Here is an 18,809-nt window from a genome sequence, read left to right as displayed (position 1 = left end):
TTTACATCCCCATATTTGGCTTTTGTTTTTAAGCAGAGAAATCTCGTCTGTGTTTATGCAGTAAACTCCAGTATGTGGAGCAGTAGCTGGAATGACATCTTGGCTTTTCACCAGTGATTTACACACATGCTTCTCTAACTAGAGTTTTCCTTATGATTGTTAATCCTGGAGCAGGAATTTCCTATTGCATTCTTCGCAGCAGGAGAGCAAGAGGGAGAGGCTGATCTTTCTCTAGCAATATCCTTTTCCACCCTTCCTGTTTATATAGCATTTTTGTTTGACAGGACCGTCTGACAGTGACTTTGCCCTGGCTATAGCTCCCTCGCTTTCCAGATGTCTAAACTGGTTATAGACCTCTCGAGTAGCCTTTCGGGACTGCTTTTCCTTCACCTCCAGGCTTGAGCTGAGGAGCAGGTCAGGAAAGTAAGGCCGGTGCCAGGGCTTTAATGTGACACTGCTGCTTCTCTGCTGCACCCAGAGCTGCACGGCTCTTCTCCAAGGCTGGGAAACGCTGGGGAAAGGACAAGCAGCAGGTTAAAACCTCTCCTTCGGGAAAGGAATAGAGAGGTCTCTGAGATACAAATAGCCAGGGGAGAGGGGGTTGTGTCTCAAAACTCCTGGTTTTCCAAAGCCTCTGCGGCCAACTTTTACTGAGTAGGAAAAACAATGGATACTTCAGCATCCTGTTCCTCTGTCCTCATTTATCCAATGGGAATTTGTGACCCGTCCTTATTCGCAGCTTTCACTGTTACTTCAGGAACAAACAGGTGATTTTCACAGGGGCTGAATCCACGCAGCCCAACTTATGAGTCCGCAGGCAGTGGCCGCAAAGCGTAACAACCACGGGATTTCTCCCGGCGAGAACAGAAGTGCAAGATGCAACGTCAGCCTCATTTTCACTGGAACTGGGGATGTTTTGGGCACTGATGTCACGGAGAACAAGCTGGCTCAGCACTTTCCCCAGCTCTTCAGAGGGAAGGAAATGAAAGAATGAGCCAAAATGGAGGAGTAGCCTTTTCAGTGTCTAAACCAACCACTTCCACCAACCACCTTCGTGCAGACCACAAAGCCCACACTGAGGTGGAGAGGACAGCTGACCCCAGCACAGTTCTCTACTGACGAAGCAGAAAGCTGAACTGCTGCATCTCGAGGTGATCTGCAAATATGGTTTACCCAAACAGTGACAGCCCGAGCCCTCAACAGGATTTTGGTGCCCCGCTTTCATTGGTGTCTCAATGTGATATGAGGAGAAACCTGTGATCCCACAAAACACATACTGTGCATTTTCAAGTGTGTGCCTGGGTATAATGATGAGGATCTGGAAAGAAAGCATCACTTCAGCCGTGATCCTCTGAGCAGGGAAACACAACCTGATTTCTGGTCTCCGGAATGCAGAAGGAACTCGGATGGAGTTTCAGGTACTTTCAAGTTCTGCTAGCTCTCAGTTGCTCTGGCTCATCTTGGGTATTTCCAGAAGATATTCCAGAAGCAATTGCCTGGTAGATCTGGATTTTGCCCAAGATTTTTTACAGGACAAATGATCTAAGAAACTTTATAGTGCAAAAATGAAATGCCAAAAACTCCAGAAACAATAGCTACTATTCCAAGTATCTGACTGATGGGAAGAATGACTGTATACATGTTTTCAATATGTAAAATACAATTTATTGTATTTAGGTCATTCATAAGTATCAACACAATGTAGTATGTTTGAAACAATCATCTTACCAATAAATACTATCTAAACATTAATATTAATCTTTCAATCAAATGTGTACAGTGTATTGACTCAGTATTGCACAGTGAGCTCTACATGACATTTCTGTAGTGCATTCAGTTTGTTACAGGGATAGTTTGCCACAAATATTGCAAAGCATCAGAGTTGACTTTTCCAAGTGAAAACAGCTGAACTATTTCATAAGAGGCTGAAGGCTGATACAAATTCCAGTGTCCTAGGTTAATTGGTTATGGATTCGTGGAACCTGATGTTTTCATGAATGAGGAGACTTTGTTGCTAATACAATTCTTATATAATTGTAAAAAAAATTTCCCACTTTCAAATAGAATGAGGATATTATCATCTAACTCATGTGAAATGGAAAATCCAATGATCCAGTGAGCTTCTTTTCTCGTTTCTATCTAAATAGAAATCAAATCTTTGCTCTTTTCAGAGTTGTGCCTCACCACTTGCCTTTCAAAGGCCAGACGACGCAAGCGCCCAGTGTTCTACCAGCACTTTGCTTCCTTACGTGCCTCTACTCAGGTTCAGTACCTGTCAGCATAAGCAGAGGTTACACACTCCAGTCTCAATAGTATTCAACTTAGAAGTGCCGATATAATTTCCCAACAGTTCTATAATTAACTGCATCTCAGCTTTATCTGATTAAAAGTTAATTCCACAGCATCAGCTCCACATGGGGGTGGTCCTGCCGGTTTGTATTCCATTGCCACGCTCACACAGAGGGCCGAGTGCTGCCAGGAACGTGGCCGGCTGTACTGGTTCCCTGAAACCCAGCGGCTCCTGGATCCCATGGGCTTGTGGGCTCTGGTGAGCACAGTAACAAACGCTGGCAGGACTGTGGCCCACAGCAGGTTTTCAACAACTCACTGTTGTTCATTCTCAAGTCCAACTATGATAAAATTATGTCCACACCAGTGGGAGATTACTATTAGCATAAGGACTGTACGATTCGGCTTGTAAGGTTTGACCCACATCTGCATGGACGTACGCTGCTCTGACATTTCAGAGGACCTTAAACTGGGCATATACTGCCTTAATACACATTCAAGCTACGTTCCCTGCCAAAGTGGTATGAGCTGCTCAAAATAAGATTCACAGAATTCACAGAATGACTATGACCACCTTGGAAAAGATTTGACCATCAGTATAACGGTGCTTAGAGCTTAGCGTGTCATATCCCTTAGTGCTTAGCATGTAGTATTCCTTTAAGTAAAAGAAAATTCACTCACCAAGTGATACAATTGCAAATTTCTAAGAAACTACTGGTTAAGTATTACCTCATGATTATGTAAATCATGTTTATATCCCTCATCTTTGCAGTTTATAATTTTGTATATATTTTAATTATTTATATTCAGGTAACAGAGAAGAAATACTTATTTCTATCTAAAAAGACAGTAGGAAAAAACAAGGATTGAAAGGATTCCTTTTCTGTACAAAAAATACATTTTTATGACAACAGCCAGTACCTTCATAGTAGGTCCTTTGCTCCTCTGCTTACTGCCAAAGTTCAGTCATCCTTAACACCATCATAAAGTAGCAGATCTGTTCTTCAACACCAAAATTCAATGCACTACTATGGAATGTTTCCACAGTCTTGTGCTACATCCTGACAAAATCAGGAATCTTTTTTCTTTTTCTTTCTTTTTTTTTTTTTTTAACTTTAAAAAGGAACTCATTTCATGCAAATAAATACATAATGTGCACTGAAATAATCTATCATACAGGTGACTTCAGACAAAAGTCCCTTTATAATTATCTAAACTAGTTCTAATAAAAGAAGATAGTTTCAAAACAGAATTAAAACTATTTCACTTGACTACAAGTTGTTGTTTGCTATGTGTTCAAGCAGATTATCCTTTCTACTTAGCTGTGTTAATCTGTGGGTTCAGTGTTATTCTTTTGTAGTGTAGCAAATGTTTGATTTTGAGGGATGGCTTTTTATGCAGCTTTTGTGGTCCAGGGTGTTGTTCTCCATTTGATTTTGCACACAGTATGTCAGATTAAGCCCAGATCTGCAGAGAAAGAGTTGAACAATTGTTTATGACATTGACTATTCTATCAAATGTTTAATTAAAATTTGGCAAGGCAGTCAGATTAGTGGTACAGCATATCAGCAGCGATGATATTATTGAACACGTAAGTTCAAAATTCCCGTAACATTTCTGCTATTACGTTGTAGGGATTTTCTAATTTGAATTTTCTGTTCATGTTTTATACTGCACTGTTTTTTTATCCTCGTTAGCCCCTCTAGAGTCAATCTTCCCATAACAACCCTTCCCTCCTACCCCCTTTTTTTAAAAAATCAAGCAAACAAAGGAAGAAGCACCTAAGGCAGGTGCTCCCAGCACTTACTCGGAGAGTGTGGTCCCAGGAGCCCGAGCAGAATGCCGTCCCATCGGGAGAGACCCTCAAGGTGCTGACACGATTTTCATGTCCAAACAGAATGGATACACGGGAGCCTTTCAGCACATCCCAGACATTTATGGTGTAATCGTTATACCCTGCAAACAGCAGGCGACCTACAAAAAGAATGAGATGTGTTTGAAGTCAGGTCTTCAGTAGGTTAACATATCTTGGCTGCAGCAAGAACCTCCTGCAGGGCATTCATTGCCCAAGCAAGCCGTGACCCAGCTTTCCTGTGCCAATATACATGGTCACCCCCCGCCCACGGCTAGCCTTGCTCCTATTAGACACCCCCAATCCACTGCTGAACCATCCATACTAAATGGTGAACTAATTAACATTTACTAGTTAAAAAATATAGTTAAAATTGAGTTACATAGACTCTGTTCAGTCATTAGTGATGAGGGCTGACTCCAAATCATGACAGACCGAAGGGCACTTCAATGGCTAACGTCGGGTAAGAAGATTTTGCTCAGACTTTATGCAAGAGGTTGAATACAAATGGTTGAATGATTAGTAGACAATTTTGTAAGTGATTCATCGTCCCCAGCAGGACAAGCTGTGGTACTTGTGACCATGACCAAGACATTTGCCTCTGTCCCAGGCCGAGGGCAGATCACCACCCACTCATCCCCACATAGGGGGACTGCATTTGTGCTTGGGCAGGAGAGAGAAGACTTGAGCTCGCGTCTCCAGATCCATAGTGAAAAATGGCAGTGTTTCTGTCTTCATGCTTCTCTACAGTATGTTTACTGTCTATTAATCATTTATTATCCTTTTATAAACTATTTATGAAAGTGTGCTTAATAGTCTAGTTACATTTCATGTTTCTTTCGAAATGTTTATAATCATTGTTGTGAAATTCTAGCCCAGCTGTAGTTAATGGCAAAATATTTCCTGCCTCAGTAGGGCCAGGAAAATACTTTTCATTGCTACAACAAAGCACTAGCCAGTTAGGTTATTTACAGAATAATTATTTTTACAGAGGCAAAAAAAAAAAAGGCTTCCATGTGTTAAATGCTTCTTTTGGTATTTAGTATTACTCTTAATAACTTCTAATAATAAATGCTATATTAAATCAAACTGACAAAATTTTACAGTCTGCCCCAAATCCCAACACCAAGGTAATCTCCAATATTCAGATCTCACCACTGAGAGAGAAGTCCACACTGGATGCTCCAAAAATGATGCTCTCTTTGGAATAAATTGCTACTTCCCTGTCCGCACGAAGGTCATATAAACGACACTAGGATTAAATCAAAACAAACACACGTGCATCAGTAAAGGCTTGAGTCAATGGCTACTACATTTCATTGGAAAAAAACTGAGTGGGAAAGTCTGCAGCCTAACAGTCATCATGGGAAGCGGCTGCATGGCTTCTTTCCTTTCCATTTCTGTCTGCTGGGACTCCTCCAGCATGGATCCAAGCAACACAAGGCTGTTTTGTACAAACTGAGGAAAGAACTTGCTTTCCCAAACCAATTCTCTAAGCCTGTCCTGCTATAATGAGATGAGTGGTGGGGTTTGGCTACTCCTTTAAAGTCCCCCCACCCTCTTGCTTCATCACTGTGGTTTCCTACATATTAGGGCATCCCGCTGCTCGCGGGGTGCATGGGGAGACAGTCTGTAAAGGCAGCAGTTTAGCCGCAGCTGGAGTCTAGGAGACAGAGGATTACATCTCTTGTTATCTTGGAGAACATGGACCACATGGCATGGTGTTCAGACAGACCCTCGGCACGGAGAAGCCTGGATGGTAGTCCTTGCTCTGAGCAACACAGGACAGCCCCTGCCCTGCCGTGAGGCCTCTCTGTCTGAAACATCTATGGGAAAAAGAATTCAAGTGAAATAATAATTCGTTATACAGATCTCTGCTTTTCCTCTCTTATGGAAAATCTCCAATCGCCTCTACAACCTGCACTTCCTCTCGTGATCATTTGCCAGCATACTTGGGCTTGTTTAACATAGAAATAACGTATGGACAGAACAGACTTCAATGCCACGCAGAAAGGCAGTCTGCTAGCCCTAAAATCAAAATGCATTATTTGACCTGAAAGCCTGCTTCAATAAATTTCCACTGGCCAGATGGGTTTGCTAATATTAAGGCTTTACTAATGAAAAACGGCAGGTATTCACGCCTGCGGATAAAGGAGAGGCTGTTTCATTTGCAGGGCTGCAGGGAGCTGCCGGGTATGTGAGGTCCAGGTCTCCCAGTGCTTCACGCTGATGAGTAATTCCATCAGACTGCCCTGATAAGGAGCTGGGGTCACCCTAGGTGACAGCACTGCCATGTGAGCATGCTTTTATGGTTTCCCTCCAGACAGTCAGGATTATCTGTTCCTCGAAATTCCCAAGTATATAAACCAGGTCAAGGATACCCATCAGTGTATCAGTCTGTAACACTGAAAACACTGATGTCTTCATATAAAGAATGAAGTAATGGAAACTGCCAAAACCTCTGTCAGAAGTACAGAGATGGAGTTTCTCCTGTTCAAGTTGGGGGTGTCCGGAATAGTTAAGAGATTAAAAAACCTCATCAAATAAATTAGTAAGAACAGGAACCCTGAGCCTGTGATGCTGGGCTTAAAAAGAGAGTACTCTCATTGGAATTTAATGATGGATTATTTCTCCATCTCACTCTCTCAGCATCTCAAGTGCTCACAGTTCTGAATTCGAATGTGTGGAGAGGCACTGGGCTCACCACTGAGCTAGAGGTATTAATTTATAATAACGGCTTTTAAGACCTAAAAGCAGCATACTCTCCCCAGAAGAGCCTTCAAAGTCCTCCACACCCAGTGAAAACAAAGGGATTGTTTCTACTGAGTTCAGCTAGTACTGGAGCAGACTCAAAACATACTCTGAGGGCAGGGTACTTTAGAAAGAATCTTCACCCTCATGCAACTCAGTGTGATGTTTTGAATAAACAGGAGAAACAAGGTGCCAGGTGCCTCCCCAAGTTACTGCCAGCTTGGTTCCTGCAGGGCTGTGGTACAGGCAGAGCCTGGTCCCCTATGGGGAGCCCCCGGCTGCAGTGAGAGCAGCCCGCCTAAGGGGCTCTAAGGCACCAGGAGATGAGTGGCCTTTTGCATACAATGTACTGACCAAAGTTACCTGTTAATACATACCATGCCCCTCCTAGCAGCTCACTCATAGATCAGCAAGATTCAGTAAGAGCTATTGTATTATCTAGGATGACCTGGATGTGGTGACTCACCACTGTGAAGCGTGTTGGCAGTGAGTCAGGTTGACAGGGAGGAGATGTGTGTGGCCAAGGCCATCCTGGGGCCACACTCTCAGCATGTCGAGGCCAGCTGAATGCGTCTGCCCGGCTCTGCACTGAGCCCACAGCCTCTCTGCTTGACAGGATGTGTGCACTCATGTGCGGGCTCCCTTCATGCCCTGTGCTGATTCTTCCGACCCTGTCTGCAGCATTTCATCTGGTTCCTCCCACGCTGTGACCAACAACTATATGAAGCCAAATCTCTTCCAGTAAGAAAACTAATCATGAAACTTCAAAACACAAAGTCTAAAATGAATATTTGGACAGTACCTCACATAGAAACGTTTCCAGAGGTGACCTACCAAGTGTTTCTAGATTTTCCCTATGGCATCACGCCTAATATGTATTATTAATGTCTATCATGTCTAATGTGTATTATACTATAGCATTATTATTTCTGCAATTTTGGTGTCACAGGCCCAGTTTAGTCACATAAAGTCCTCTTTGGATGTGTCTTTCAAGAAAATCTGATTTGGGAAGTACTAGAACTTCCCTAAATTAGGTTGCTGAATTAACATACCGTGGCATCATCTGAACCAGAGGCAAAAGCATCTCCGCTTGGGTAATATCTGTGCATGAGTAAAAAAAAGACCAGAAGATATTACATTGCTTGCATGAGGTCAGACTTCTAAAATAGAACGAGCACATTGCTCAACATCGCAAATATGCCCTCTCCCAAAAACATACTGACCTGACACTGTTGATATCTGAATCATGGGTTTCAAATGACTGGATGCACTGACCAGACCGCATATCCCAAACCATGGCTTTCTTGTCACATCCCTAATAAGACAAAAAAACCACTGTGGTTGTGCAACTGGTGACATCTGCCTCTCATGTGCCTGATACATGTCTTCAAGCCCAGCTATTCAAAGGCTCTGAACATCACAGCTCTGAAGGCAATCTTTGCCGAGCAAAGCAGCCCTAGAACTGGCTGTACTGGTACCCCCTCAAGCCTGGGACAGTTGCAGTTAGGAACATTGTATGCCACAAAGGTTGGACCCTCAGCAGCACTGCCCTTCAGCACAGAGGGGTGCAGACAGGCAGGAGGTGTTTGGGCAGTCAGTCCCATACTAACTGGCACTTGCAGCCCTGCTCTGCTTGTCCTGCTGCCGTACCCGTGTCTGCAGTCCCACCATGCCACAAAGCTCCATAACTGACTCACTCCCTTACCACTCAACGTGCCCAATATAAAAAATTAATACCAGCCATTTAAAGTTTTATAACTAATTCTTTCCATACACTGAAATAGAAAATGAAGTAAAGTCTCCTGCCCTGCCTCCTACCAGAGTTAACCCCTGCCTCGGTCCTGCACCCAAATGCTCAATGGCATTGCTGGGATGAGAAAAGAACTTTAACACCAGTTTGTCTCATTGTCAAGCTCCAACTTGCCCTTTCAAGCCGTGCTTTGAAAAGATCATTTAACACTGGCGCTTGGGCGAGGTGCTCAGTAAAGGGCTCAGCCCTTGTAGTCTACAAGGTCCTGGGGGCAGGAACCACCTCACACCCATAAGGCCAGGCTCTCAGCTCTGATGTCTGGCTGCTGTCACAATCGCAGTGACAGGAAAAAAAACCCCATGGGCTTCCCTTTTAATAGTGACAGGAGATTTTAATCAATATGATGCTGCTGAGGAGCAGGCTGTAGGCAGGCTCAGGGCTGGGGGCTCAGGCTCTCTGAGGCTGCATGGGAAGTTCAGGGCAGGTGAGGCGGCTGCTGCTCCTGCCCAGCCAGTGCATCCTGCCCAGCAGACCATGCGACACATGGGTTTTTTTTTTTTATTTTTAATCAACTATCATCGCTAATGAAATTAAACAGTCTTTTCACAATTTGCATCTTCACGGGTTTTCCTAATTCTCTTGTTAAAATGAAATCCCAGTTTTTCACTAATTATGTCATTACTTAAAAGAAGTAATGTTCCTTTGTACCAACTTGTGGTTTCTGTGCAGGGGAAACCTAATAGGATAGAGAACATTTTGGACTCAGCATATTTCCCTCTTGAGCCCCGCCACAGCCCAAGCCCAGCCCTTTCTATTGCTTCCATGTGCACTGTTCTTACTGATCTTACTAACACTTGGTGGGACAACACGAATCTGACAAGCTTCTGCTTTGACTCCTAACATTTGAAGGAGAAACTAGCAACCACCTACAGAGAAATGGCCCCCCTGAGTGTTATCCAACTCACCCCAAGGAGCGGTGCTCAGAGGGCACTGAGCACAACAGCTCAGGATGCAGCCCTGAGCTCACCCAGGAGGGCTGGGATTTTTAGTTAAGTTGTTGAACGTAAGAGCACCCAATCTCCACATGGATGGATTGATATTGCTGTGTTACACAGACACAAGACGTGGGGAGTCTCTCTGTGGCACCAGACCTTCAGGTTCCACTGCTTTGGCTACACCTGTGCTGATGTGATATGAAGCCTATCTTCACTGAAGTGGTATTTTGCATGTGATTAATTAAGCGAGTCCCTGTGAGCATGGACGTGCCCAAGCTACTATATCAACACAAGTATAACATATTCTCTTAGCAGTACCATAGCTGCTTGTGATTCTTCGCCCTATAATAAGCTGAGCTGTTCCCAGGGAGAACAAATCTGTCCTTTCTGGGAAGTAAGCTTGGTGACAGGAAAGCCCAGGAGGTGTAATGCATTTGGATGGAATTAGCTTTCAGTCACGCTTCAGAGCAGCTGTGCTAACAGCAGGCAAAGTGGACCAGTGCACTGGGCTCTGCTCCTCACAGGCCAGCCAAATTTGATAAAAGAGCCATAATAGAAAAAGTCCAGGGTTTGGGTAGGGATGGGACCATGACTCTGAGCACAAGTGGAATCCCCTGTCCACAGTCAGCATCTTCCAACACAATGGTAATTTCCACCAGCAAGCACAGGACCAGCCCTGGGCCAGTGCTGGTGGAGCTCAGAATCCAGATACATTCAGCAAAGTTACTGGTAGCAACTTGCCTCCAGTCAGAGCTCATCTCTCAGCTCCTGCCAGCTCCCACTTGCACACTTGATTTCTGATGTGGGAAGGACCAGGATCACTTGAAAAGGCGCTGAGCCTCATCCCACTCACCTTTTTGCCTTGCCTGCCTCACTGTCAGGCTGCATGCCAATGGTTTGGCTGCCCAGGAACAGCCATGCCTCAGCAGCACAACAAGATCTGGAAGATGTCCTGGATACTTTCCCAGGCCAGTCCTCCAGCCCTAGCAAGGTCTGCATGCTTCTCTGGGCCAGGACAGGGAGCAGGCAGTGTTCAGCTGATGAAGGGGCTTTAAATGCTTCCGGTACCACTGGAAGGCACAGGGAATTCAGCAGTGGCTGAAGATGTGGCCACACCTCACCTCCCTGCTCCAACTTGTAGGAGCGTTTAGCCAGCACAAGCTACCCCTTGGCTTCTGGGGAGTGGGTGACACCATGGCACGCACATTCTGTGCAGCCCCACTTCGATGCCCTGTGCAGCCACCTGCCACAACCTGCCTGCTTCCAAAGAGCTGGGCACAAGAAAGAAGACAAACCTGGGACATTGTCTTCTATGCTGTGCTCCTGTCCACAGGGGCTCACACCTCTGCTGTGGTGCAAGCTCGCTGCTCTAACTCCATGCCTTTCCCTTCCCGGGACAGGCGTTGTTTTGATCTCAGGCTGGATTGCTTTGGTGTAGGGTGGAATTTGCTAAGTAAGCAGAACTGCAGTCAGACTGGCTGGGTGGGTTTGACGCCACAGTCAGGGGTTTAATTTGCTCCAGCTTGGAAAATGTGCTTGCAATGAGTGGATTGCATTGGGGCTTCCAACACATATTCCAGCACTCTGTTAATAAGATAGGAAGGCTCTTGCTTTACTGCGTTTTCCCTTCTATATTTCTTAATTTTATTTTATGATAGGAAGCTCCTGCTTACCCCAGAGACAAACGTATTTCCCGTCTCAGAAGGGGCCAGGTCCAGGCACAGGACATCAGCTCCATGACCATGGAAACTCTGTAGAAGCTGCCCACTCTCAACATCCCACAGAGCACAAGTTCCATCTCCACTTGCTGTCAGGATCTATAGCATGTGGCAAGAAGAGACACAACAGAAAAATCAGCAGATGATCGTCAAGCTCACAAAGTAACAACTGCCATCCTACACATATACCAATGATAGCCGTAATTTAAAGAAATATTATCAAAACCATAAAACCAATGTGAATCTAAGTACAGTTTGTGGGTTTTATTTTCAAGGAAAGAAGTTACAGTGGAAAGGAGGGCTGTACTGACACAGCTATACCTACCTACATGGTGTTTCAATAATGGTCAGTTTTGGAGAACTGATGGCAGTAAGGATCTGATGGTATTTGCATATCCTCCAAAAGGCAGGTAGAACCAGACTGGGCTTCCTGTCTGTCCCTGTATTTAACCCCATCCATATTTAGGATGTAATTCAATGCAGGTAGAAAAGAATAATTTGAGTTAAGTATACCTGTTTAACACTCTAAATTTTATTTCTGCTTGAAAAAGCCAGGTTAAACCTAATTAATTTGGCTTACGACATGGATTTTCTGAAAGGGAAGTAAGCCTGTCTAGACAGTTGTTTGATAAGTCCATCACCTCTCACTTGTCCAAAACCATTTGTGTGTGAAAGCGCTTGAGCACACATTGACCGAACATAGCTCTCACAGCTTCCCTCATCTGCTACAGTGCTTGTAGAGAGCACATGTGATCAGTGCTTGTTATTGTGGCTAAATCCTGATGATGCTCAATTGTTCAAAATTTCCCCTTGGCACCCGAAGCTGTTATGCAATCACAAATTCTGTAGGTTGAAAGGGCCCATGTGCACTGGTGTGGAAGGAAGCAAGGGTGAATTTAGGAGGGCTCTCCATGTTGTACACAGGATTTTCTCATAGTCAGTGAGGAAACTCAAGGAATCCCAGTGGGTAGTTAGAAGTCAAAAAGAAAATACTCTTCAAGAAGAAAAAGATCATTAAACCATTCACTGAGTTGCATAAAGGTTAAACACTGAACATGTTTGACAGATGCTCCAGAAACTCCTCCCGTAAACAGAGGTCTGCAAAGCTGCAGAACAGCCTGTTCCAAACCCTGCAGTAGAGAGACGATAGTACTCTGAGATGATAATAGCAGAAGTCCTGACTTGTCTTTCTGGCCAGCTTCTGAGCCCAGATCAATGCACTCCTCTGTTCCAAGGAACATTTGTACTCAGATGAGGAATGAAGACTTGGAGCTCTGAGGATTTGCTCTTGTAATAATGTGTAAGAAAGAGATAAGGGAACCAGGAGTAGCTGAAGGTGTAAGCGAGGGCTCTACTGGCAACTCAGAGCTCCAATTAACGCCTGAGGAGAAAGGTTATGGATTCAAGTTCAGGGTATTGCTATTAAAAAAAAACCCTCTAAACATAACATCAACCCCCTGAATCCAAAACCAAAAGGGAATTAAACCCCTTTGCCATTAGGCTCTGGCACGCTCCCCACGGGGCTCTGGCAGCACTGGATGCCCAGGGCAGGGACACAGCCCCTGCTCGCCAGCAGCACGTGCGCCACGGGTGGGAACAGTGGCAAGGGCAGAGAGGCCACCCTCACCTCTGCCTCCTCCGCCATAGCCGTGAGCCTCATCCTGCTCCCCAGCCCTGGCGCACCAGGAGTAGGGCTGCCTGCCCTATGCAAAACACTTGACATCCCAATTAACTGTTGCTATTAATACACATGGAGCGTTGTCATGTGGTGGGGTAGAATTATCACACACAAAACTGCAGATACCTAATTTAGGAAGCGAGGCTCCCTATGTCTCTGTGCGCTGAAGTGGGGGAGGCTCTCTCTGGCAAGACTGATGTGGGGCACCGAGAAGGAGAAGCCGTGCAGCTCAGCACTTGCCTTGGCTCAGGGTAAGAACATGATGAGAAGCAAGGGTGGGACTCTCCTCTTTCTGCAGTCACACAACATGAGAAGGTCTTTAATCAATGACAGACCACCCCCAGACCTTCTTTCTTTCCACTGCCCTACCAGATGCTCACGAGCACTCCAACTCCTAACTCTTACTCTGTCTTTCATTGCTTTGAGGGAAAAACCAAGCTATCATTTAAGACAGCAGCCAAGGCAAAGCACCACAGCAGTGGTGCATTCACAAGGCATTCACTGCACGGTGCTGCGGGTGCACTGGGTTGGGGGACACCTTCAGAACGTGCCAGGACTGCTCCAAGACAGGTACCACATCCCTCGGAGACACAAACTGGGACAACATTGCAGCTCCGCACACAGCTGGGAAAGCTCCTGCACAGTCCGCTTGTTGCACTGCACATCCTCAGTTACTACATAATTTTAACTCTGAGGCTGTTGTGTAAAAGTAGAAAGATAAAAAAATCTGGGATTCTGTAGGATCCCCTACATAACAGTGTCCTAGCAGAAGCCTGGCCAACCCACCTGCTTGTATTTGTTTCAATAATAACGTGTAGTGCTATAAATGATCACTTATATGCCTACTAGTCACAAGAAAAATTCATTTTAAGGTCTGAATCATTCAATATAAAGCACATAACCCACTGTGGTATTATTTAACAATAGTAATATCATCTTCAATATCAATGTAGTTTGCTGTATTTAATATGGATAAGAAAGACCCAACTTTTCTTTCTTTTTTTATTACAAAAAATAAAGAATCATTTTTCTCTTCATAGGATTTAATCACTTTGCATATAGGCACGGACAAGAAAAGAGAATACTGGTTTTCTATCTCATCAAAAACATTCCACTTAATTTAGGCTGCCCTAATTACACAGGGCTCCTGCACAGGAAGGTCAGGACTAACCAAGCCTGAGCGCTGGGTACTTCCACCACTTGTTTCCATGGCAATGAACTTTAATTAGCACCTCAGAGTCATTACAGAAACCACAGAATCCCAAACAACAACAAACTCTTGGGCACCTTATGTCCTGAAACAGAAGCAGTGAGAGGTGATACTTCCTTCAGAAGAGCTCCAAATATCTGGAAGAAGGGGACAAGGTATTCCCTTTCCAGCAGTTCTGCTGACACAGAGAGCAATGAAAATGCTCCTTTCTGCCACATATTTCGCTGCGGAGCTCCAATTAAATGAAAAAAACAGAGAGGACAAGAAGATTCTCCTGGCTCCTTTCATCATCTTTCGTGTACCTGGAGAAAGAGATCTTTGAGATACTTGCTACAGAGGAAGGCTGGGTCAGTCTCAGAACATCTGCATTTAGTTCCTGGCTTTGCCATCATCTCCCACTGTGGGCCTCTGTGCTCAAAGCCCGCGCCTGCAAGATGGGGATAGCATCACTCCTTTCTCTCAAGGGAATGCACCACTGCATGTAGTGATAACAGGGCTGGCCCTGTGGGACCATCCTCAAGCTCGAATACCTCCCTTGTTACAAACGAAAAATATTAAGAATGAAGCAAAAGCAAAGTTGGCTGGATGGCCAGGATGAAGCAGGCAAACAGCTCAGTCTCCATCAGCTTGCATAGCACATACCAAGCCTGCTCCTGGCCGAACTGAGTTTTTAACTATTTGCATTAGTTTGAGCTCCTGAAAACACAGGCTGGCAAAGACCCAGGAGCAGAGAACACACAGGTACCAGCGAGCACCCTCTGCGGAAGCTACGGGCTTGTGCTGGGCGCAGGCACGGCAGCCTGGCCACAGACCACCAGCATTTCTTTACAGCACCTTCACTGCAGCCCCTGCACAGGGCAGAACGTGGCCCTGGGTGCAAGGAAGGTTACTTGCATCACGTACGAGTGCAGGTCGTGTTAAGTGTCGCTCGACAGTGAGCAGCGGGTCGGGAATGCATTTACCTGCATGTCTGAGTTAGTGAAGCTGCAGGCAGACAAGTAGTTTGTGTGCATTGCAACTGATTTCTTCTTCGCAGCCATATTTTCATTTTTGTCAAATGTCAGAGGGTACACAGAACACTTGTTGTCCAGACCACTAAAGAAAAGTAATAAGAGCAATAACAGAGAGAGAAGAACTGGTTAAAATGACAAAACGACAAAAGGCGAGTGATGATAAGAAGGAAACCACCTGTCAGTGCTGTGCTGCCAAACTCTTACAAGTACCGACTTCCCTGTATTGTGCTGTCCGGGATCTCCCTGTGTAGGGAAGCCCCAGCTGCCTCCCCAAGCTGCCTGCTTTACAGAACTTGAACAGCTGCGCCTCAGTATTTTTTACCCTCACGGAGTTTATAAATGGCACTGAATGAAACCTCATGAAAGCATAAGCTGGGAGGTGACATCGCAGTCACCTCAGGGTTAATATTTCACATACAGCCCAACTGCCATTTTTCTGTTGACATCCATCATTGCAACGAGCAGTATTTAAGCATCGTTATTTATCTACCTTCAATACGTGTGACCTGACTCTTCTGAAAGAGAGAACAGAGCAAGCCAGGGGTGTGAAGAACAGGGCTTTTAGAAGAGCTTGCAAAAAAGGTAACAGAAGCACTGACTTCTGCAGCTGGTGTGCTCCTCCTGGGCAGTTACACTAGTTAAGCCTCCCAGGCCAGAGGTGGGACTGTTTTCTAAAGAGTCTGACTTGTGTCTCACCCTTTTCTAGAGCTGTGGGAGATGTGCCATGCCCTGATCCCTGGGATCCCAGCACACCACCAGGTGCTGGTTCTGTGCCTTATATTACATGCACAGTGCTTAAATGACAGCACAAATGAAATGCAGAATTAAGTAGTGTAATGCATATATGCCCTCCCTGTCTCTCTTAGAAGTCCGAGGTTTCTTGCTGTTCTTTGAGTTTTAGTCAAAAATATAGTTTCCAGACTCCCTCGCCATAAACATTTATGGAGTCTGCCTGTCTTAGTCTGCTGCTTCCTAGATTTGCAACCTGCATGGTGGTCTCCTTTTGTTCGTTTCTCTCGCCCCAAGCTTGCTTTGTCTGAGCCATCTAGTTCATTTTTGAAAGGCATTTTGCCAACATCCCATCTCTTTGTTTTCTCCCCTGCATAAACTCAAGTTTTCCAAGCCTGAGCCCTTAGAAAACGTGGAGATTATCAAGGATGGGGTTACTTCTCTCCACCCCATTCTGGCAAGATCTATTCATGTGCTGGTAATCATTAATGACTAACAATCTCTACTTTGTAGAAGAAAGAGTGCAAAGTAAGAACAGAGCTAAACCCACTCTCCCTTATAAGATATATCCAACACACAGCCAAACTACAACAGAGAAGTTGCATGCATACAGAATTCCTAACCCATGATATAAATGCTGAAAGAGGATTATTTTCCGTGCTTACACACAACAAATGCTATTGCACTGAAGTCAGTGGAGATAAAGTGTACAAGCCATTATGGGAACAGAATCAGAGGCACTCAATGTAGCCCTCCCACCCATAATAGAGGCACGCAAGCTTCTAGCTGTAGGCACCAGGACACCACTACAAATCAAGCTTCTCTGTGTAAGCAGCTCTGGGAACTGGGAACTTACCCACAAGCAATGGCACATCCAGATGGGGCATAAGCACAAGCCATCACCCAAGTACATGGCATCGTCACTGCATGTTCCTGAAACACAACAGCTCTTTAAACTGGCATGTCCCTGTTTCTCTAATCAGTGCAAGAAAAACAGTGCAAAGTAGTAAGTCCAGTATTTCTGTGGGATGCTCATAGAGTCAGTCAAAGGTACAGGTGTATCCCTCAGCCACAACTCACATGTAAGGCTGGGACAATCCTAAACTGTAGAACCCAGCAGAGCAGCAGGAGGATGGCTAGTCCCTCCCTGACACTTTCCACCTTATTCACGAGTCCCAAACTGATCACAGAGCATGTTTTATTTGGGTTACTGAGAGCTGTAAAAGGTCCCCACTGCTGCAAGTATAAAAGGGAGTTACAAACAAGCTGGTTTTCATCAGCTGTGTGGAGCAGGGTGCTGCAAGGCAGCCCCGGCAGGGCTTGGGGGAGCAGGGGCACCATTTCGCAGTGAAAGCCTTGGCTGAACGATCCTGAGTGATCACACATGGCACCTGGTACAGGGGTTACCCACAGAGGGCCTCTGTTTTGCTGTCTGGGCTCTGTCCTCAGCTGGGAACCCTCCCTTGTCAGCAAAGAGCCTCCCACTGGAGACCACTACAAATCCCAGTGCTGACAGGGATTTTGCTGCGAAACAGGTCAAGGAATGTGGTTTGCACTGGGCCCCTTGGTTTGAGGTGCTGGTGGAGATTTGTGTGTTATCTCATCAACCTGCTGCCTTCTGCGAGCCCTTCAGCCCTCCATCTTAACCCACTGTCATTTTGTCCATGCAGAGAAATCTGACTTTCGCTGAAGTTTTGCTTACCTTGTTGGTAGTGAAGGAATCCCACACAATCACCTTTCCATCCTAAATGAAAGCACACAGAGAGAGAAATTGAAGCATTCCAGAGACATGGCTGTCAGCCTACTTCCCAGATTTAAGGAAAACTGCTGCTTGTTTCCATCCCCTAGTCTGTTATGCAAGGAAATTTTTGTCTCCACTTTCACAACATCACAACGGTCACAGCAAAGCACCAAAGAGACACTCTGCAGTAGTTGTGTCTTTGACCAGAAGAACAGCATATCTCCTCCTCACTGAGATGACTGATGTTGGCTTAAGAGATCGATTTTTTATTCCTCTCTTCCCCCCACCATCTCTTTTAGTGGCTTTATGAGAACTCTCGCTTGCCACACAAACCATGGACAGGACCATCTCCCCAGGAAACTGCCACTAGCGAGCCCTCACTTGCCTCCTTTCAGACATGATGTGTTTCTCCTGGCCTGTAATCACCACCTACAAACCCCACCACCTCTTCCAGGCGATATCTGTCAGCGGCTTAGCATGGGGCCTTACAAATACAAGAGGTGACCTGCATTACAAATCATTTTCTGAGCTGGTGGCACTCATGGGGACTATTTATGGACATTGCAATGTTTATTCATCTTCCCTTTTCTGTCTTTTCCTGGTTTTCCCTTTACTTCTCACTACGCTTACTTAACCTTCAATTATCCATTGATACAATCTGCTAAATAGCCATCCTAAGAACGCTCTACAGAGGGCAACACAATCACTCAGTGCACGCCAGTTACACTCATGCCAGCTCCTTTGCCCTATGCATACAATATTGTTATCCTCCCAGTATCATGAAAGCAAAATGTTTATTACTGAACAACAATTGTTGCTGTACCTGGATTCATGAATAGAGTAAAAAGTGCAAAAATGCATTACAACTTGCCAGTTCAAGTTTCTGATCTACCCACTGACATTTGAACCCCTTTAGAAAATGTGACATTCATTATTTAAAATTATTCTCTTTGCTGAGATCACCATGAATGGTAAAAACTCACAGCAACTGAAGGTGGCTTGCAATGCAGATTGCCTATTTTTATCTCTCAAGTGAGACCCCTGACAGATCTCATGTAGGTCAATGAACAGCTGTGAGATGCA

The 18,809-nt window shown here is 45.1% G+C and overlaps 1 protein-coding gene across 1 annotated transcript in view; it reads right to left on the bottom strand.

Moving 5' to 3' along the window:
* Nucleotides 1-1,640: 1,640 nt before the first annotated feature.
* The window catches only part of GNB5 (G protein subunit beta 5), a 30,984-nt gene continuing 13,815 nt past the window's right edge, over nt 1,641-18,809 (bottom strand). Inside the window, exons 5-13 of the mRNA XM_054077773.1 lie at nt 17,688-17,729; nt 16,842-16,918; nt 15,206-15,338; nt 11,311-11,454; nt 8,116-8,207; nt 7,945-7,993; nt 5,297-5,393; nt 4,097-4,263; nt 1,641-3,756 (exon numbers count right to left, since the gene is read on the bottom strand). Of these exons, the coding sequence (XP_053933748.1) occupies nt 3,745-3,756; nt 4,097-4,263; nt 5,297-5,393; nt 7,945-7,993; nt 8,116-8,207; nt 11,311-11,454; nt 15,206-15,338; nt 16,842-16,918; nt 17,688-17,729 (813 nt within the window). The 3' untranslated portion in view covers nt 1,641-3,744. The remainder of the gene's footprint in view (nt 3,757-4,096; nt 4,264-5,296; nt 5,394-7,944; nt 7,994-8,115; nt 8,208-11,310; nt 11,455-15,205; nt 15,339-16,841; nt 16,919-17,687; nt 17,730-18,809) is intronic.

Source organism: Cuculus canorus, chromosome 12 (genome assembly GCF_017976375.1).
Source record: "Cuculus canorus isolate bCucCan1 chromosome 12, bCucCan1.pri, whole genome shotgun sequence".
NCBI classification, from domain to species: Eukaryota; Metazoa; Chordata; class Aves; order Cuculiformes; family Cuculidae; genus Cuculus; species Cuculus canorus.
Note: the sequence above shows the minus strand (reverse complement) of the source record. Positions and strands in the feature narration are given on the sequence as shown.